This window comes from Phoenix dactylifera, chromosome 2 (assembly GCF_051530095.1).
Source record: "Phoenix dactylifera cultivar Ajwa chromosome 2, Ajwa_hap1_PhDact_Kaust_v1.1, whole genome shotgun sequence".
Lineage (NCBI taxonomy): Eukaryota > Viridiplantae > Streptophyta > Magnoliopsida > Arecales > Arecaceae > Phoenix > Phoenix dactylifera.
Window position 1 is genome coordinate 24,490,705 of NC_143191.1, and position 22,853 is coordinate 24,513,557.

The 22,853-nt window shown below is 40.8% G+C and overlaps 1 protein-coding gene and 1 pseudogene across 1 annotated transcript; one reads left to right on the plus strand and one right to left on the minus strand.

Annotated features, from left to right (window-relative positions):
* Positions 1–990: 990 nt before the first annotated feature.
* Positions 991–17,833, minus strand: LOC103718472 (putative calcium-binding protein CML21). The gene is made up of 6 exons (XM_039130749.3): positions 17,595–17,833; positions 17,478–17,501; positions 13,677–13,923; positions 12,299–12,498; positions 2,174–2,348; positions 991–1,528 (listed from the first exon to the last, which is right to left on the minus strand). The coding sequence occupies exons 3-6, from the start codon at positions 13,870–13,872 to the stop codon at positions 1,416–1,418; spliced, it is 684 nt and encodes a 227-aa protein (XP_038986677.1). The 5' UTR covers positions 13,873–13,923; positions 17,478–17,501; positions 17,595–17,833; the 3' UTR covers positions 991–1,415.
* Positions 17,834–19,491: 1,658 nt separating this feature from the next.
* Positions 19,492–20,267, plus strand: LOC148714620 (uncharacterized; annotated as a pseudogene).
* The last annotated feature ends 2,586 nt before the right edge of the window (positions 20,268–22,853 follow it).

A 22,853-nucleotide genomic window follows, 5' to 3' on the forward strand; every position in this document is an offset into this window, starting at 1 on the left:
TTGTATTGCGAGGCCAGCACACAAGAATTTAGAAAATATTTGGTTGGAGGAGTTGGACTCTAGAATGAAAATGCGAATGAGTAACTCTCATTCTAGCTATTTGATTGGAGAAAGTCCCATTAGGGAATAGAAAATGCCCCAATCCTCAAAATGCAATCTCTACTCTCCTCTAGTAATCGAATTTCAATCTGATTCTGATTTTGGTTAGAAATCATGGGATCGACCATTTCGATTCCAATTCTGGTCGCAAATCGATTGTGCCATCAGTGTGTTCTCGTATCCGTTACCAGTGCTGCCCAAGCGAGAAAACAAAGCCTGCAAGATGACCACGGGTTCAAAATATTATGTTGGAAACATCCAGCTGAAGCTAGGCTTCTGGAGCATCCGGGTGGCAAATTTTATGCCACATTTATTGTGATTTCCTCCTGATCAACAAGAGCCTATCGTGCCAATTTTGACTACTATTCTCAACAGACCTCACAATCTTTTTTCCTTTTTTCTTGTTACTGCTCACAGGAGCAACCTGTCGAACAGGTGCATAGCAGCATAATGCAGGCTGAGAGTTTGTGAGGCAAATCCATCCCTCGAGAATCTTAAAGATTTTTTGTTATGGTATATGTCAGAGTGCAGGAGCAGCACTAGTAGGAATTCATACAGAATCCTTCTTGAGTACCCTTTACTACATGCCAGCTCCAGGTGCTATGGCATTCATTAACTGAAATCATTGTGTTGCTGATCATTTAGGATATTCCTTGCTTCTTTTTGATGTGTATACCGATTCGCACATCAATTCAAAGATAAAGCACTTGTTGATCAGTCTTCAGCTCTCAAGTTATACCCTTTGTTGAGAAAAACCAAGCAGCAACATGCAGCTGTAACTGCAAACAATTAACTCAGTCACTTTGTTTTGCTAAGGAGTGCACCAGTCTCTTCATCCATGCAGAAGACTAAAATTGGAAGCATACAAGCTTCTCTAGGTAATAAGCCTAATTGCTGGACAACTCAGAATATACAATGTTATAATTTTTTTAGCGATATACAGTGATCTAGTTCTCTTTAATAACAGTCCACTCCCATGGTTGTATACTCCATATCCCATGCTCATACTAAGACAAGCATATGCTGGGCAACTCAACAATGCTTCAGGTAATGATGGCATCAAAGGTATAACTACAGAGGAATAAATCAATATATCCAGCATCATAACAATGCAACAAAAATTTAACCTCTGTCAGTATATTTACACAAATATCATTAAACCAAATAGGGATATTGACCGATTGACTTCACTGTTCAAAACACACTATCTTCTTCTTCTTTTTCTTGAGCCTGCTAACCTTTCTGGGAATATGCTTTCCTGTGCTCCTGGATGAAGTATTTTTGGCATGCGATCGCGCATGTAGCAAGTATGTAACTCATTTAGCGTCATCATCCTCTTCTTCAACATCATCGATCCCCACCCAACGAGTGCAAGCAAAAAGAAATTCCTTGAAGGACACCATTCCATTTTTGTCCCAGTCCATTTCTTCTGTGACGACAAAATGAAAAACTACTGTCATTATTCCTGATTACAAACTTCAATTATTTCAATCAATGAGAGTGGAAAAAGAAAAAAAAGAGACTAGCTTCAAAATGACTCTTTGAAGGGCCAAAGGACAATGCTGTCAGTGTCTTGTGAAAGAACCGGTTCTCGATAACATATTGACATTTAAATTTCATACAGTGCCTAATTAGAATTTCCGATGGGACATCAACTTGACAACCTGAAGGGGACATTTTGAACATATCACATTTATGCCATGTTTTGTGAGCCATCTAAGTTAAGCAGTAATATAAAGGTGGTGTTCCACCATGCGGTTAAAAAAAAGAGGCAGGAGCATAAGTCAGTAGAATTGCTCAACAATTTATACATCTGCTGAAGAAAACTATAGAGCCATAAAACTAAATGTAGCATCAGCAGTCAAATAAATCGCTCTTATACATTTACGCTTACCAAAAGGCAATTTTTTAATAGATGAGGTAGGTGTAACCCAAAATTTAGGGTTAAAAGTTGAAACAGTTTGCACATGAGTTCAGGTAAATGAATGTCATGAAGAAATGGTGCTTGTACTTGTGGACGTGCATGAGCTCACACAAATATGCGTATGAACAGAGAAAACAAGAAAGCACTTACCAAATCTATTCATGGCTATGCATCCTGATGAGCGTTCACCTGCAGTAGTCTCATTTATGGCATCCACCATTTCATTTTTGCTGACATAACCATCTTTATTCTTGTCTAATAATACAAAAGCATCGACTAAAGTTTCAAATGTTGCCTCGAGGTTTGGCAAGCCCATCCCTGATTTCTAGCAATCAAATCATGGAAAAACACAAATTTCAAAGATATCTGCATATGTTTCAGCCAAAAAAAAAAAAAGAGGAATGATGGGAATATGATTTAACATGAGAGAGACAAATTTGTGATCCTTTATGTCTAAAATAATAAAAAGCTCTCCCCTTAACAAAGACATTGGAAAAGAAGATACAGTCTCCAGGTAAAAATTAATAATATATCTTCATGTCCACATTCATCGAGAAAACCTTAAAAAATATGGGATGCTGAAACATCACCGTTGAGCTTGCTTTTAGTAATATAAAGCCAGCTTAATGTCGTGTAGGACTATACCTCTTCATTTCATCCCCTTCGGTTGTTAATTTAGGTTCCTATCCAGGTCTCTGGCTTTGTTGGATAGAATCCATCTCAAGCAGGTTCCCTTCATCATCGTATTACCTCTCTACAATCTGTCGTATATAATGCACCATTACTTCTTGATAACTGAAGTATACACAACCTTGCCCACCATAACATTGTCTCATAGATTTTGCCCTCAAGTTTCAAATATATGATGAAACAAATGTTGCGGAAAAAAATATCTTGTGAATATTTTACAAATTCAGATGACAAATAAAGAGGCAGCAATAAGCAATTTAGACACTGGTGCAGACACCAGTACCAGATCACCCGTCATTCGGGTCTACAGTCGCCGCAGGAGGATGGTCCAGCCAGTTTCATTGTGGTTAGAGTGATTTTATTTTATTTTGATAGCCTTTAGGCTTATTTAGATATTTTGTTATCTTTGAGGATATTTTGTGAGATTAGTTTCTTCATAAGAGTCTTTTTTGCATTTTGGGTCTTATATATAGGAGTCTTCTCGACAGATTTTTGCCAGAAAGGTACTGAAGACCGACTCCTCCGAGGTACTCAATTGGCAACCCTCGTCAGAAACTTTAAAGAAATCGAAACGGAGGGATTTTTCCAGCCAGATCTGCTTCTTCTGCAATTCAGCCTTGGGCCAAAAGGCCTTTTCCTGCGAGATTTAAGCCAATCTGAGAAGAGAAAATCGGGACCGGGAATGTCCGAGGAAGCTCTAATCTACGTCTTCTCCTTCCCGCCCCCGCCCCCCCCGGTCCGACATCTCCTACGCCTCTCTGCCGCTCCCGAAAGCCCAGACGCCATGTCGTCGCCCTGCATCCAACCGCCGCCGCGCTCCACGTGCCGGTCACCGCGGAAACCAGTGTAACCGTCTACAACGAACCGCGAAGGAGAAGAACATAGCGGGTATATAACAGGTTAGTGGAGCGGGTCGCGCCCGTTAACCCGAGTCCATTCGGTTTTAAAAAAATAAACACGCACATGACCCTTAAGTCACGCACGTGACAGGTGTATCGGGCGTGTAATGGGTTACCGGAGCGGGTTGTGCCCGTTAACCCGAATCCTATCAGATCTGAGTTTTAAAAAAAAAGAAAAGAAAGAAAAGAGCACTATTCACCTTCTTCCTTCGAGATCTCCCCTGTAGCGTTGCCTCCGCCTTCACCGGTGTCAAGGTCCGCTTGGCCGGCCATCGCCCCTTCCCCATCTCCGCCGTCGGACGGTGGGTAGTAACCACCCAAACTCCGCCACCCCAACCGACCTCATCGACCGCCTGCTACACCGGCGACCTACTGGTCCAGCCACGCCTCCTCCGAGCTGAGGGCTCCATCGTTTCCTCTTCCTTTGTAGTCCTCCGAGCGACGTCTCATCTCGCTTTGCCGCGCTTGCCACATCTTGGACCTCGTCTAGTTCAGCTGCACCTCCTCCGAGTGGAGAGTTTTTCTTACCAATGATCTTTTTCCCCACTCCTTCCCTCGTCTTCTCCTTCCACCCCCCCTATTCTTCTTTCTCGATCGCTCCTCATGGCTCTCGCCCCCCACAACCCTCTTTTCTTTTCGTCCCTCAGGGGTTTTTAGCATCACACCCACCGCACACCACCATCCCCTCCTTCTAATCGTCAAGCCCATCAGGCCCACCACCGCACACCACCCCCTTCTAATCATCAGACCCACCACCGCACACCACCACCCCCACCCTCTCTTCTAATCAAACGGGCCACTGTCATCAAGCCCACCAAACTGCTTTGATCAGGTCCAACGAGCTACTGAGATTAGGTCCACCGAGTTGCTGTGATTAGGCCCACCGAGCTGCTGCAATCAAGCCCTATCTGAGCCATTTGAAAAGCCCACTTGCTACAACGAGCTTCTGGTTGTCGCCTCTAGCCCAAGTCAGATCCCTTTTTTTTTAGAAAATCTATCTGCCCATCTAAAATTCAGCATCTATGAGCTCTTGTGTGCTTTGTTGGCTTATCTTACTGTGAATTCAACACATACATCCAAACAACCTGAGAAACCCTTGTAGTGGCCCATCTTTGCTATTAATCATTGGGCTGCCTAATCTTTGGAAGTTCTTTGAGGCTCCGTGATACCCTGCAACACACGGAATACTGGCACTATTTGACTCCAGTTACTTGCTTGCACTTTTTACATGATTCCCTACTTGACTTCATTTGCTAAGGATTAGCTTTCACTTTATGTTGAGCATATACAGTGAACTCTAGGCATCATTTTCATGCATTAGGTCCATTTAGGAATTGCCACTGTCTTAGCATTGTAGGGTCATGCACAACTTTGCACACTCATTACATGCAAGTTCGTAGTGGTCATGTTGTCTCCCATTCAGAATTTCAACTTGCCATGGATCCAACATCGAAGCCTTGCTAAGGGCTGTCCAAGACTTGACCACAGTGTCTACCCAAGTCCATACCCGACTAGACTCGGTTGAGGTTTTTCTTCAGAGGATTATTGGATCTTCCACCTAGAAGGCCTAGAGGGTGAGGATGAAGCCCTAAAACATCGGGGACCTGTTCGACAGGGCAACTTTGACACTAATCCTTTCCCAGGCCGTCCTCAAGCCTACCCTTATCACAGAGGTTCGGGTCCCTTCCCTAATGTCGATAAGGGTTATCAATACAATATAGAAACCCAGAGAGCCTCGTGACCATAATGAAGATGTGATGAGAGGCATTTGGGTTGAAGCCTCCACTTTTGATGGTCGCCTTGGCCCAAAGTCTTCTCTGACTGGTTGTATGAGATCGACCTCTTCTTTGAGTGGTATAATTTGTCTGAAGAAAAGAAGGTTCGGTTTGCCAGAATGAAGCTCATTGGTCGAGCTAAGCTTTTCTGGCAAAGCACCGAACAGCTTCTAGCCAGAAGACATCAACTTGCCATAACTGACTAAATAGAAATAAAAGAAAAACTCAAAGAAAATATCTATCCCTTGGCTACAAAAATGATTTCCTCAACCGATGGTACAACTTAAGACAAGGCACCCTATCAGCCACTTACTACATTGCCCAATTTGATGAATACATGATGTGATGTAATGTGATTGAGGATGAAAGGATGATCCTGAGTCGGTTCCGAAGAGGTCTCAATGATAAACTCAGAAAGAAACTTGTCCTCCGAGAGGTGTCCATTTTAGACCAGACCTCTACATTTGTGCAGAACTATGAACAGGTCTCCAAGTCCATGTTTGTGAGGTGCTCTGACATTCGGAGCACTTCCACTAATCCTCATTCTTCGAGGCCCAAACCTTATGTGGGGTCCTCTGCCCCTAAACTCCCTTCTGCCGCCCCTATCCCAAGCCGAGACACCAAAGGCAAGAGAGTCTTTGGTGAGCCTCCCAAACCAAATTCTAGAATTCAGTGTTACAAGTGCCAAAGTTTTGGTCACGTTGCCTCCCAATGTGCTAATAAATCTCTCGTTATTGATCAGCAAAAGCAGGAAGGTGATACAGATGATTTGGAAGAGCAAGTCTATGAACCAAATCTCGATGACATTTAGGACATTGATGAGGAGTGTGACGAAGGACCTGATACCCTAGGGTGCATCTGCACTACACCTATATCATTTGCACCTTCAAAGAGAGTCTGACCAGTCTACCATGAGTGTAGTCAGTTGTGCCCTCGCAGAACCCAAAAAGACTGATGACTGGAGAAGAACCTCGATTTTTCATATTTATATTAAGTGCGGAGAGAAAGATTGTAAGGTCATTATTGATAGCGGGAGTTACATTAATGCAATATCCTCCAGCATCATCTTACACTTAAATTTGACTCCTGTTCTCCAACCACAACCCTATAAGATCTCTTGGATTGACACATCTTCTATTCACATCAAAGAAAGATGTCTTGTGCCCATTCACATCCTTTCTCAAAGACACCATATGGTGTGACGTAATCCCGATGGATGTGGAACATCTAATTTTGGGGCGACCTTGGTTATTCGACCCTGATGTCACTATCTATAGTCAATCCAACTCTTGTTCTTTCGTGTTCGAGGGCAAAAAAATAAAACTCAATCCTTTGCGGCCCAAGGCACCTGACAAGCACAAGAAAAAAGAAGTGTCAAAGGACAAGAGTCTCCACATCCTGCGTCTCGCTGAATTTGAGCAGAAAGTGTTCAACGAATCTTTGGTGTTCGCTCTATTTGTCAAAGTAGTTCACCCCCACAATCAGAGCGAACCACCAGCCGACGTCCTCTCTTTCCTTGAAGAGTTTCAAGAAGTTTTTCCATAAGATCTCTCAGATCATTTGCCACCCCTACGTGACATTCAGCACACCATCGATTTGGTTCCGAGAACGACTCTTCCTAACTTGCCCCACTACCGAATGAATCCTTTTGCGCATGCTGAACTACAACGGTAAGTCAATGAGCTCATATGAAAAGGGTTTATTCGCGAGAGCTTAAGTTCTTGTGTTGTACTCGCACTCCTCACCCCAAAGAAAGATGGCTCTTAGAGAATGTGCATTGACAGTCGGGCCATCAACAGAATCGCGGTCAAGTACTATTTTTCCATCCCTCGACTTGATGATATGCTGGATATGATGGCAAGCACCACAATCTTCTCTAAGATTGATTTGAAAAGTAGCTACTATCAAGTCCAATTTCACCCAGAGGATGAATGGAAAATTGCTTTCAAGATGAAAAATGGCCTGTATGAATGGTTGGTCATGCCTTTTGGCCTCTCAAATGCTCCTATTACTTTTATACGGGTGATAACTCATGTATTGCGACCTTTCATGGGCAAATTTTTAATCGTGTACTTTGATGACAGCCTCATTTACAGCCAATCAAAGGAGCAGCACTTGGCTCATTTGAGATAGGTATGCACAACCCTAAGGAATGAGAATCTGTATGCCAACCTCAAAAAGTGTTTCTTATTCACTTCTCACGTCAACTTCTTAAGTTACATTATTTCCTCAGAGGGCTCGTCTGCTGACCCTGATAAAAGTCATAGGGACAATAGAGTGGCTCGAGCCCAAAACTCTTAGTGAGGTTCGCGATTTTCATGGGCTTGCTACTTTCTACCGTCGTTTCATTAGGGGGTTTAGCACGATTATATCCCCAATCACTGATTGCCTCAAGAAAGGCGATTTTCATTGGACTAGCGCTGCTGCTAAAGCATTCAGTGACATCAAGAAGAGGATAACTGAGGCGTCAATTATGCGACTCCCTGACTTTAGCAAGGTATTTGAGGTGGAGTGTAACACATCTGGCCTCGGTATAGGTGGAGTACTCAGCCAAGAACGTCATCCCATAGCGTATTTTAGTGAGAAACTAAATGAGACTAAATAGAAGTATTCTACCTATGACAAAAAATTCTATGTTGCAGTCCAGGCTCTATGGTATTGGCGTCATTATCTGCTGCCTAATGAATTTGTCCTTTACTTTGATCATGAAGCTCTTCGTTACCTCAATTTTCAGAAGAAGTTGAATTCTAGGTATGCCAAATGAATTGAGTTTCTCCAGGAATACACTTTTATCCTGAAGCACACATCAGGCGTCACAAACAAAGTTGCTGATGCGCTGAGTCTTCGGGTAGCCTTGCTCTCGACCATGTATGTCAAAATCACGGGCTTTGATAAACTCAAAGAGGACTACTTATCTTGCCCTGATTTTCGGAAACTCTACAAGGCCCTCGTTGATGGACAGGGACCCTTGATTGACGATTTTCATCTTCAAGATGGTTATTTGTTTAAGAAAACCAAGCTCTATATTCCACGAACCTCAGTACGAGATTTCTTAATGTGGGAAGTGCATGCGGGTGGTCTTTCAGGGCATTTTGGATAAGACAAGTCCATTGAAGAACATTTTCAAAAGGGTCGAGGAGTCCGAGGTAGCTATATCCAGATTGCAAATTCTGAAGGTACAGAGGGGCGGCCTATCGGCTGAGGAGATGGGTGAGCTGAGATCCCACCTGTCCACCCATGACTCTCTTCTTCGTCAGCAGGAGACTTTCTAGGGGCAGAAGTCACGAGTCCAGTGGATCAGGAAGGAAGATCGAAACACCGGGTTCTTTTATCAGTCAGCCATCATCAGACGACAGAGAGGCAGGAACAGATGTATCAGGGGCACGGATGGTCAGATGACTGAGGACCCAAAGGTTATCAGGCAGGTACTGGAGCAGTTCTTCAGATCCAGATGGACAGATCGGCCGGAGAGAGTTCGTCCTTCATGCCGAATCCACCTTTCCAGATTTTGGAGAACTCGATTTTGATCAGGCCCGTTTCTACGGAGGAGATCTAGGAGGCGTTCTGGTCTTTGGATGAGGATAGGGCCCCGGGTCCGGACTTCTTCAGAAGATATTGGCCTCTGATCAGACAGAATGTGATTGAGGCGGTTCAACAGTTCTTCAGTTCGACAGTTCTATCGGCTGATTGGAAGAGGACCTTCATCACCTTGATCCTGAAGAGGCAGGACGCCTCGGAGCCAAGCCACTACCAACCGATCAGTCTGTGTACCACCTTGTACAAACCCATGGCGAAGATCCTTGTCGCTAGGCTAAGAGGCATCTTATTGAGACTCATCAGCCCGAAGCAAGGGGCTTTTGTTGGTGGGTGAAGCATCTCAGACAATATCCTTATTGCCCAGAAGTTTATGTCTGACTTACAGAGGGTCTCGAGGAGTCTGATGAGCATCAAGCTAGACATGGAAAGAGCTTATGACAGGATGAGTCGGGAGTTCATACGGAGGTCACTAGAAAGTTTTGGGTTCCATGAGGACTGGATCGTCTGGGTTATGAGGTGTGTGACATCGTCGTCCCTTGCCATCTTGGTGAACGGAACCCCCACTCGATTTTTTGCTTCTGCAATCGATCTTCGCCAGGGATGCCCTCTATCTCCCCTGTTGTTCATTCTCTGCTCGGATGCATCGCCCAGGGCTCTCAAGCATGCAGCTCAGACCCAAGCATTGGAGGCATATAGATCAGTGCCGGTGTCGATTTAGATTTCACATCTGGGCTTCGCCGATGACTGTCTGTTATTGGTGCGTTCAATGAGGAGGTCGGCGAGGGTGGTTCGAGATTTTTTGGAGGACTATTGCTATGCCTCAAGTCAGCAAGTGAATAGGGCTAAATCTGCTATCTGCTTTAGCCTTAGGACCAAGCCGCGGACAAAGCAATCTATCAAAGACATCCTGGGGGTAGGCAAGTCTAAGGGCACTTTTAGATACCTGGGGTTCTAATCACAGGGCGTCGGCTACGTCACAGTGACTGTTTTGATGTAGTGCAGGGCATCAGACGCAGGCTGGAGGATTGGCAGACGGAGGCCTTGTCTATGATGGGTAGAGACATCTTGGTTCGGTCGGTGTTGTGCTCGATACCGGTTTACCTGATGGCAAACACCTCGGTACCGCTATAGCTACTGAGGTCCCTGGAGCAGTTGTTCAAAAATTTCATCTGGGGCAGACGAGATGGCAGGGGTGGTGTTCTTCTAGTGGCTTGGGAGGTGGTCTGCCAGTCGTCCAGGCAGGGGGGTCTAGGGATTCATTCTCTGGTGGAGAGGTGGGAGGTACTTGCCGCACGACGGACGGCCAGGTTTGTCTTGGAGCCGAGATGCTTGTGGAGTAACTTGCTGAGGGCTAAGTACAGAACACACATGGCGCTAGCAGATTTCCAGCCCAGGCGTCAGTGCTCTTTTATTTGGCGGGAGATCTGCTTACATGCTCCGGCAGCTCTAGCGCAGATCAGGTGAGCCATCGGGGACGGCCGGTCGATTGATGTTCTGGAGGACAGGTGGGTGGCTTGAGTATCCGCTAAGCCGGTTACCGACGATGGTTGATTCGGCGAGGCTGGTGGGGCTTTCAGTCAGTGACCTCGTTATCTCCGGAGAGAGCAAGTGGGACGAGGGGCTGATTAGAAGGGCTTTGGGTCCTAGCTGGCTGAGAGAATCCTTGCCATCCCACTACCCCACGTGCCCACAGCAGATAGACTGGTGTGGACGGCCACTGGGAGGGTCAGGGTCCGATTAGCTGATGTGCAAACCGCGATGGGCGGTGAGAGCTCGAGGTGGATGGACGGTAGCTGGATTTGGAAAATGCAGATCCATCCTCGGGTTGCGCTGTTTATATGGAACGTGGCCTGAGGATGCCTACCGACCAGGAGTGTTCTGGCGAGGAGAGGGATGAGGGTCTCCTCGGTATGCATGGATTGCCTGGAGGTGGAGACGATCACCCATGTCCTAGGATTTACTCCGGCACTTACGGTTTATCATTCGAGCTTCGAGTTCTGCCACTGGGGGCGTTACTGGTGCCTATCTGGCCTATCACATCTGGCTGGATAGGAACAATAGGATCTTCGAGAGCAGGAGGGGCCCTCCGAGGATTGTGGTGGACAGAGCTATCCGACTGGCCGATGAGGTCTTCGAGACTACTGCGACGGTTTCATCTGAGTCTCCCCCTTCACTGCTATAGTGCCTAAGTATGGATTCACTTCCTGGAAGCCCCCACCCTCTGGCTACCTTAAGTTGAACTTTGATGACAGTTTGTCCGTTGGTGGAGGAGGCACAGGTGTTGCCTTTGTGATTAGGGATCACGAGTCCAGGCCAATTGCGGCAAGAGGGCAGCGCACCTTCGAGTCATCTATTCTGAGGGCGGAACTCAGAACCGCATAGGAGGGTGTCTCCTATGCGAGGCGAGTTCTGAAGGCCTGGTGCATCATCCTGGAGGGAGACTCGGTATAGGTGGTTGAGTGGATTCTACAGGAGGGGTCGGGGGCTTTCGACCATCCGCTTTTAGAGGACGTCCGGTGGTTACTGCGAGAGTGTGATGTCTTCCAGGCTACGCATGTATTTCGGAAGACGAATAGAGCTGCTAACTAGATCACCTCCTTTGCTGCTCGCCATTCTAGAGAAACCTTCTAGACCCGATACATACCTGTCCCTCCACCGCTGTGGAGTATTTTGTCTTTTAATTCAGTTGGCCATGCTCATGCAAAACTAGTGTGAGCTCTCGCGTGAGCTGCCAATGTATCCAAAAAAAAAAAAGATTCCTTTTCTTTAGCCCTGGCGTGAAACCCAGAGCAAGAGCTTGGCGTAAAGCCTAGTTTCCCTCTTCTCTCCTTCCTCCTCTCTCCTTCTCTTATTCTTCTCCCTCTTCCTGCTGTCCGGCATCAGACACAACAGATAAAGACATGTTAATTTGATAGACAATGCATACATGATTTCAAACAACAAGCTTAATATTGAAAAGTTAACATCTCTCGAACAATATTATCTCTTTGAATGAATAGGTGTTCTGGCATGATATCATGTAATTGTTATATGTGGATTATATGTGTGTGACTCCAAATACTAGTTGATTGGCAAGCTCAAAGAACTCGTGTCCAATCTAAGTATCAGCCTGATGTTGCCTCATTGGAACTGGGAGGATCTAAGTTTTAAGCAAGAAGTGTATGTGATGCCTTGACATAGTGTTGGTTGCTAGTGACAGATTCTGAAGGATGGGACCTGATCCAAGTTCCTACCATTTAAAAATAAAGGAAAAATCAAATATAAAGTCAATGATGATGCATAGTTTACATGATATTAAAAGTTCCATAACATGAACTAATCCCAAGATGATATGATGGACTAATGCAAAGAACAGAAAATGTATCAAAGGATACTGCCTGTAAAGCTGCTGGCTCCTTGAGAAGATATACAAGGCAGAGAAGAACAATAAATTCATTGAATCTCATCCCCATGTTCTCTCTAATATCACATGCCTCAAAGAGATCACTAATCTCCTCCTCTGTACAAGAAATTTCCAGCTTGTGAAAACAACGCTTCAGTTCTTCTGGATCTATCATTCCATTGGAGTCTTCATCTGGAAGAGAAAACCCTCTATTAGCAGAAACTAAAATAACTGCATACTAACAACTGTACAGTTCAGACATAATTCACCCAACTACAATGAATTTCTCAGTAACTGGAATTTATTTTCTAACATGCATTGACAAATATGACTTTAGGAAGGGCTTGCATGTATCGATTAGGTAAGTCAAGCTTAAAATTTCTCTCCATTCCCTAAAACTGACGGTCAAATACATGAATTCATAGACATATATTTGATATGACTTTAATTAAAGTAAATCAAAGTATAATTTTTTTTCTTCAGTGATGAATAATGCAACAAACATATGCTAATAATTGTAATTTCTGCTGTACCCCTGCATACACATTGCACATCCACAGACTCCACTCAAAAGAGTATCTAAGCATGCTAAACTGATAAAGTGCAATATGTATTTCAGGGTTGCTTAGCTAGATGTTTATTTTTTTGAACCGAGGATTTAAGTACTCATATCATACTCATCATTAAGACATAAGACTCGTGTGACTAAACAATGTTTGACGTGCCACCCTGAACCATCCATACCAACCCAAACCGAGTCGGAACCAACACAAAAATATCATTCAGGATGGTACAGGCTGCGTACTGACCCGAATCGTACCATACCACTTGACACTACCCCACACCTGGGTGCATACTATACCATATCGACCAGTTCCAGGCAATACCATGATTAAAAGTAAGGAAAAAGAGTCACATGTCTTGGTACAGAGTGCATACAATATCATACCATATCATACACCTATGGCACAATACCGAGCCAGTAACGTACCAATACGGTACCCAATACTGAGATTATGGACCTTGGTGACTAGTGTAGTTTACATTGTTTCTAATAGTTAAACAAGTTAGACCAATGACCAGTGCATTTATAAATTGTGACAGGAGTTTAGTAGGTTTTCAAAAATGTTTCTGTGTTTCAATAACTTTAATGTTTGCAATTCTAATATGATTTCAGTAATTATTCTCAGATTTCAAGTGCCAATATACATGAGAAACTTAAAAAACGGAAAGAGATAAAAAAAGGAACATATACTTCTTGAAATTCAACCTTTGAAGTTTGAACACAGCATCAAAAGCTAGTTTCCCAAACCATAATTACCAGCTTATAGATCTATAATACAGTCACTTTCTACAAAGACAGGACTCACCAAATTGATCAAAAATGGCCTTGCAATTTCTTAAGCTCTCATCAATTTTAGGAAATTTCAGAATGATGCTATTGAATGATTTTATGGCACTTCCTTTTGATGCCTTCCGTCTGATCGCTTCTACAATCTTTACCTCAAGGTTTGATTCCGGCAGACAATGCTTTGAGGAGGCACTCTTCCCAAATATGCCCCCCATTTTGATGCAATAAGACAGATAGCGTCCAGGACACAAGTCAAATATGTGCCTCTGAAATGAAAGGTTGATTGAAATTGTGCTAAGGTGATAGCTTAAGAATATCAAACTGTAAAAATTAAAAAAAAAAAATCTGATATGAAGTAGATAATCAATCTTCATGTGCTGAACTTTACAATATGACTACCATGATAGACAATCTTTGAGGGGAAGAAAAGTAAAAAGTAGAGAATGTTAACATACAATGCATTCCCTGAGCTTAAGAATTCTTTCACTCAAACTTGTTTGCCTTTTTTTAACCAAAAATTACTACATCATCTAGGATGGAAATGTTAACATTCATAATTCCAACTTGGACATCATCTTTACTGCAAAGATTGTCTTTGATAATTTGTCTTCTTAGTTGTAGATCATGGGTAACAGATAAATCTGGTTGATAAATAGTAGATATGCAAACTAGGTGAAGTTAAAATAGCAAGGCACCAACTACTTGATAGGCCTTCTATCTCCTCAAAGGAAAAAAAAAAACTTCATATACTTGACTACCTACATCATATAATTGATATTCAAAGACTGAAATGTTTTCCTTTAAACATAGAATACCAGTTGGCAAGTACACATCCTACTATATTTGTAACATTTTCTGCTAATGCAATAAGACAGGAACCCTTAGATTTCACCTAAATCTGTTAAAGTTCATACGAAACAGAGAATGATAAGCTTTCATAAGTGGGATCATATAACGAGTTCCAGTGAAAAATTTATCAGTATCAATGGCATGCTCTGACACCACTTAATGGGAAAGGAAGGCCAAACAAGTTTTCGAACAAATTCTATCCCAGGTAAAACCAGTGCACATAGAGGGAAATATCAGTTCACAGGAGCATATCGGGGCACATACACCCAAAACTAGTGCACGTGGACCTAGAGCGGCCACAGCGGAAGAAATTACTTTCCCTATGTGCGAGAACATTAGGATCACAAAATAAAGCATCAACAAGCACCAGAAAGCAGCAAAATAACAAGAGGCCAAGGGTTTTACGGGGAAAACCTCAACGGGGAAAAAGCCACGGGATCGAGTCCCGATGAATCTTCCACAACTCCAAGAAATAATGGAATCACAAGATTTTTTTTTTCTTCCTGGAAGCCAAGGATGGCAACACCAAGAGAACACCTCTCTTGATCACAACTTCTCTAGGGCACGCCTAGAGGCTTCCACACATCAAGAGACAACAACTCTTAGATCACACAAGAGATTCTTCACCGTATAAAGGTGGATTACAACATACAAGGTGTTGGAATGGACTCACCCACATGGAGCTCTCAAAATCCTTTGAAGAACACCAATTTAGTGACACAAAGGATCATCGTGATGGACTTGTAGGTGGAGCTACACAAATTTGGTGCCACACCTTCTTCTTGCTTTATGCTCCTCCCAGGTTAAGGAGCTGCTAGGGCTTCCTTCACCATGGTCTCCTAGCAAAAAGAGTCTCTCCCCAAAAGAGAATAGAAGAATTTCTCACCCAACACCTCATAGCAACCAGCCCTAAGTTCTTCCCCTCTTGACTTATTATAAGAGAGGGTGCCAAATCTAGAATAGGCTTTAATTATGGGCTCCTCCATCCCAAGAAACACAGCCCAAAATGTGATAGGCTCTTCTCCACATAAGGAAGGACTAACCCAACAAATTTTTTGTAGCAACCCAGACCTCACCTAAAAAGGTGTGATTCGAGTTTTTTGGCCTTGTATAAGTAACCAAGATCTACCTAGTACATAGCTAATATGAGACTAAATGCACGCCCTATAAATCCTCACATGCTCCCACCATTTAAGCTCTAGCGTCCTCACCAAGGTAGGATTCAGATCCATTCAAATCCAATCACAAATATCACGACCAACACGTGGTCAACCCAAATGGCCTATGCGGTAGTATTCCCTAGTCCACAAGGGTTATGAGCCGGATTCGCTCTAATACCATTTGTAATAACCCAGGACCTCACTCAAAAAGACTAGCCGAAAGGTATAATTTAAGTTTCTTGGCCCTATATAAGTACGCAAGATCTACCCAGTACACAGCCGATGTGAGACCAAACACATGCCCGCATAGATCCTCACAATTTTCATGAAAATTTTCTTTCATTAACCTTCGGCGCAAGGAAGATGGGAGGTAGAATAAAAGATTGGAAAGGGAGAAAGAAGAAAAATATCATTGAACAAGCTCTAGCACATAAAATGCAATTTCAGACATCCACCCAATTTAATCACTTCAATTAAAGAAGCCATGCTACATAATCAGCTTCAAAGACCTTTCTCTAGCTACTAATAATCCATTTTGGTGTTATAACACTATCTATTCATCCTTATCCAGTATGTACCCTGGATCTTGAAAGTTAGTTTTGTTGTAATACAAGGCCATGAACGAACAGCCATAAGATTCAGGTTCTTTATGGACAAAGCAAAGCCGTTGAAATCAAAAGCACAACCTGTATGTTGCATATGCTATTTCTGCTAAAGAAACATAATTAATTTAGCATTTCTAGTGGTTCAATCCTAGAAGTGGCCAGAGGTAGGAAAATGTCTGGCAGTTTCATTTAACTTTGTCTAGTCTATTACCAGAAGACAGAGATGTTGTAGTGCACATTCTCATCTAGCTATTCTAATTATCTGGTTACAGTTAAATAATGAAGCAGAAATCAATCAATACAAACTTCAAAGTGTTTAACATCCGAACTGCACAAACTAGCCTCTCCATTACTTAAATAACCAAGAAACAAGGAGAACTTTGAGCACTTGGCCGAAGGAAGGCTTAAATTATGGAATCAATAAAAAACATCCAAAGAAACCAGCATGACGACATTTATTCATGTCAGTTACCATACAGCAACCATTCTTAGTGATATGTACCAGGCAATAGAAGCAATGAAATTATAGAAAGCTAATTGACCATAGAGTAAGGCCTCGCCCATTATTAATCAGTATCATGTTTCTTGCTCGCCTCATTTAAGATGCATAAACTGGAAGTCAATGTAGTTAAACATATTTTACTCACCTGTGATATTTGATTAAAAATTCAAGGGATCTTAACGATTATAATGGTTATATGATAGAATTGGCAGAAGGGATTCATGGGTTCAAATCTCTGTTATACCTCGAAATAGTTATTAGAAAACATGAAAAAGGAAAAAAAAAAGCTAACTTGGAGGAACACAGTGACCACGATGGCCAAGAACAAGTCAAGACAGAACGCAAGTTCTGTCAACCTAGTTCAGACTTGGAGAAGCCTCATTCTCAACAAGACCAAAACAATAGAACAATTAAACATAAGAGATAAATTGAAACAGGAAAACTCATAAACACCCCTTTTCTTCCGAAATTTACTGAATCCCCATTAAACTGCGGCAGAAAAGGAAGCACGAAGCAGGGACCCAAAAATACCATCAAGATATTAAAACCAAACACCAAATACACATGAAAATGCCCGCACGCAACAGATTAAACATCGTCACGCATCCTAATGTCGGAACGAAGAACAAAAATTTGAGGAAAAATAAAAACCACGACCAACTTCTTAGATAGATCAAAGGTGATATAAGGTAAGTGGAACTTGCCTGATCCCTTTTAGCCGCCTAAAACTGCATCACCATAAAACAGACCAATAAGAAGTATTTCCACCAAAAGAGAGAGAGAGAGAGAGAGAGAGAGAGAGAGAGAGTTGTGGGTAGTACCAATGACTTGATGGATTGGAGGAATAGATTACAGAGAATATTCTCTCCGGGTGGACAAATTGAGGTTGAATTTGAGAAGAAGAACAGAGAGAGAGAGAGAGAGAGAGAGAGAGAGAGAGTTGTGGGTAGTACAAATGACTTGATGGATTGGAGGAATAGATTACAGAGAATATTCTCTCCGGGTGGACAAATTGAGGTTGAATTGGAGAACAGGAACGGATAGAGATGGTAGGGCGGTCAGAAACGAGATTGGGCGTCTTCTCCCTTTAATAGCTGCAGTTCGTAAGGAGGGGCTTGGTGTTTGTTTTGGGTCTCAATAGTTTCTCCATGTGTTGCCGCTTTGCCGGCCATGATGCCCTGGCAGCCGAGCGCACCACGTACGCGCGCACAAGGAGACGGGTGACACGTAAAACAGAAAATTACGAAGACCACTCTCTTCTCAAGATTAGATTTTAGTTAGATTTTCTTTTGCCAATATGCTGTCACACCATTAGACACGTTCGGAGACGGAATTAGATTTTACTCACTACCACCATTAGGACGTTCGGTCTGCATTAAAAGAAAATTAGACACGTTCGGATAGGGAAATTATTAAGACCGGGGAGCAATTGCTAAACCAAACGGTTTGTTTAAAATGATGTTCAAAATATTATTAAAATTTGTTAGTTTACCACTGAGCGGAATCCATGCGGGCATCTGTTTAGTTCTATATCAATTATATAAAATTAAAAAAATTAAATAATAGTATCAGAGTGGATCGACCCTAGAATAGGGGATACTGCAGCACGAATCTATTAGAGCTGACCACGGGACGGATCCATTGGAGCCGACTACGAGCCGATGATAGTACTTATGACTAGATTTGAATGAATTTGAACTCGTAGCCTGACGAGGACATCGAAACTTAAACGGAAGAACTATGTGAGGATCCGTGCGTGCATGTGTTTAGTCCCACATCAAGATCAAATAACCCAAATAATATTTTCTGCCTAGCCATTTTGGGTGAAGTCCTGATTCATTATACCAGTACTAAAAATTTTATTGATTTGACCATTTTTAAAAATAGGAACTCCGGTACAATTGAAGAGTATGGTTAATATTCTCTTATCATTTATTATTTTTTGTTAGAACGTGTCTGGTGTTGTTTTAGATAAATATTTTTAAGCTTAAAAAATAAAAAAAAAGTACTTTTGGAAGAACTGCTTTTATAAGAAAAAGAAGTTGAAAAAAAAAACACTTTCAGAAGAAGAAGCTAGAAGATCAACACTATAGCTTGTCCTTCTGTGAAAAAAGGTTTTTAAAAAATAGAAGCAACAGCACATGTCCTATACATCCAATGAAAAGCTTAATTATACAAACAATAGTTATCATCTCTACTCTTACGATTTTAAAAGCAATCTTCCAGAGATAAGATTAGCTTACTTAATTGGTGATAATGAAAGGTTAATCATAATTATTCTATCACAAACAAATAGCTTTTTTTTATAAAATTCTTGAAAGTTCATTTAAAAGTGTACATTTATTGGACTTTCTGTCACAACCCAGACCTTACCCAAAAAGACTAGCCAGAAAGTATTTTTTGAATTTCTTGATCTTGTATAAGTACCCAAGATCTCCTCGCCTGCATGGGTCCTCATATACTCTTATGTTCAAGTCGTGATGTCCTCGTCGGGCTAAGGGTTCAAATCCATTCAAATCTAATCACAACTACCACAATTGACTCATGGTTAACCTCCATTAACCTATGCTACAGTGTCTCCTAATCCATATAGGCTATAAGCCAAATTTGCTCTGATATTATTTGTCACAACTCAGGATCTCACGCAAAAAAGCTAGTCGGAAGGTTTTTTTTGGGGTCCTTAGTCCTGTATAAGTACTCAAAATTTCCTCGACGAATAACCGATATGGGACTAAACACACGCCCTCACGGGTCCTCACAGCAATTGAAGCATCATTTTCTAAATATGAATAAAGCATAGCAAGTCCAATGTTTTCAAGAACTTATTATGAATGCAAATAGATATGCTTATTATTACATTCATTGTTTTGTCCATCAGCTTCAATTAGCACTAGTTGCTATTGCTAAAAATCACATTCAGATAGCTTTACATTCTAACTTGGTTACTCATGTTCTAAATATTGTTGGAGCTTCATGCAAACATCGCAATCAACTTCGAGAAAAATGACTCACCGAAGTTACAAAAGCACTTCAAACTGGTAAATTATCAACTGAAAGAGAGATGAATCAAGAGGCAAGCCTTGCATGTGCTGGTGATACTCATTGGGGATCTCATTATGGTTCACTTGTTAATTTGATTGTCATATTTACTTTGGTAATAGATGTGCTTGATATCATTGTAGAAGATGACTTGAACTCAAAACAAAGAGCAGAAGCATGTGCCTTGTTAGATTCTATACGTACTTATAATTTTATTATTGAGTTTACATCTTATGAAAAATATATTGGGCATCACAAATATATTATCGCAAGCATTACAAGAGAAGGAATAAGATATTGTAAATACCATGACCTTAGTTAACCAAATAATGGCTGCAAACTATGAGAGCTAGCTGATGGAACTCTTGGCTTGCAGAAGTATCTTTTTTTATGATAAACATGGTATAACTATTTCCAGATCTGATGAAAGATGGTTTTCTTGAGGATCATTATTATGATATAGAGTTGAAGAGATTGCAAATTTATATCATTATGTTGTTGATTTATTCATATAGTTACCAGTATATAGCTTCATGAGCTTAACAACCATTTTACAGAAGTGACTACTATGCATTGCATGCTTAAATTTATCCAATTCATTCTCATCCTTTGATAAGTTGATTCAATTGACTCAAACTTATCCAAATGACTATGGTGAATCTTATGGTATTAGACAATATACTTTAGAACCATATCATTGATATGTGGTCTAATATTAATTTCGTAAAACTAAAAGGGATTGGTGAACTTTCTCAAAAGATGGTTGGAAAGAAAAAGGATATTTCTTGGTTTATAGAATTCTTAAGTTAGTATTAATTACTTCTGTTGCAACTGCCACTGTTGAAAGAGCCTTTTCTATGACAAATATTGTTAAAAATTGCAACACGATGGGAAATCAGTGGATGAATGATATATTGATCACATATATTGAGAAAGATATTTCCAAAGCATTGACAATGAAGTCATCATCCGATGATTTTAGAATATGAAAAGTCATCCAGCATAACCATAGCTTGTGCTTTCGTAATCAGAAAATAAATAGTGCATTATTTTAAAGAAAGTGTAAGGATCCATGCGGATGTGTGTTTAATCCTACATCGGTTATTTACTGGGTAGATCTTGGGTACTTATATAGGATCAAAGGACCCAAATAATATCTTTTTGGATGGGTCCTGAGTTATGGCAATTGTTGCCTTAAGTGATGAAGGAATGATATTTAGAACATGCACAACATCAAAGAAATGTTCAGCAGCAACAAAATATAAAACAATTATCATTTGCTCTTTTTTTAATATATCACCTGATTTATCAATTAAAATAGAAAGAAACCGATCTCCTGTAATAATAGCACTAGAGGTTTTAACTGCATTAACATTTGCATTATATTTTTGAATATCCAGGCAGTAAATTTCAGATTCTCATGTGAACTTTGTTGAACAATTCATTTCTTCATTATGTTGTAAGAAACCATAGTAGCTCGATAAAGTTTCCTTAATTTTTCTGAATGTCTATATTCAACATGATCGTAGAAAGCAAGTCCTTATTGCAAAAGAAACCTAACACAATCAAGTGATGCATCCAAATGAGCTTGATAATCAATTCAAGCATGATAATTTTGCTTGTCAAATATTGTTTGGATGTGTTGCCTTGGTCTTAGTAGATCCTTTAATTTTTCTAGAGCTTGATTGTGAGCACTATTAGGGCCTCTAATATAATTTTCAAATTCTTCCTTATTTTACGTAATTTTGAAATCCCCGAGCAACAAAACTAATCCTACCTCCTTGATCTCAATTATCCAGAGTAAAGAGATAATGACAAAAAGAATATGTAGCATCTTCTATTAAACTGTACAACAAGCATGCCTTATATTCATCAAACCAAGCCTGGTTAAATCTCCTCTTACAATCTCCAATGGGCCATTGTGGGAAATCATGGTTACAAGGTTGAAGAGAGGAATATGTGGGTGCAATACAAGGTTAGAAGGAAGATCAATCTCCAAGCAATTTCATTTGAAATTGGATTATGCTCCTTCGCGATCATGCACCTCCAACTTTGTGACTATTCTAAAAGAACTCTCCTTAACCAACAAAAATTCATTCAAATTAAGAAGAAGTTTCCAATATTCCTTTTATTCTTAGATACTAATATATAACTAAACATAAATCCGCAAAGCCTATCTTGACATTTTGCAATTAAATTTTTTTTTTTGAGATTCAAATAACTAATTAATGGTAAACTATTTAACACATGCCAGTTTTTGCTAATTTACTAAACATGTTATTTTTTTTTTACTTCAAATAAATAAATCTTGAGAATTTCTAAAGAATTAATAAAAACATATTTCTTCTATTCATATTGAGATAGAAGTTAGAACCATTAAACCATGAATCATGCAGCACAAATAATAAATATATACAACAACAACATATATAAAAAAAATGACGAATAACAACCTTATAACAGTCAATATAAAGATAAAAAATAAAAAAAAAACAAATACATGCCTTAATTTCTAGTTTATCAGATCAATCTAATGGAATATGTCAGTGGTGCATATATGATCAATCCCATTTCTTTTGCTCCTCTTCAATATTTTCTTATGGGCCTCAATTAAATCATCAAATTAGAACAAGAACATTTCAAAATGCAATAATAGTTTTTTGTCAAAAACAATATATTATCACAATAACATGTTTGATAATTATGAAAAAGGAAGGAAAAATAAAAGATAATCATGTCAATATATCATGAACTTGTAGAGCCGGATTGTTGGATAGGGAGGACTGGATCGCCAGCCTTGAGATGAAGCCTCAAAGGTGAAATCGATTTCAGCGGGAAAAAAAAAAAAAAAGGTGGAGTCGAGAAGAAACCAGGGGAGAAAAGTATTTCTAAAGAAAAGTATTTCGTTTTAAAGAAAAGTATTTTTTTATTACCAAGAAAAAGGAAAGTTTTTTTTTTCTTTTTTGGTGGGTGCGTTGCAGTTTCAGGAACGCGTGAGTCAAGACGCGTCAGATCTGTCCGTCTTCCGACGGCCAAGATGA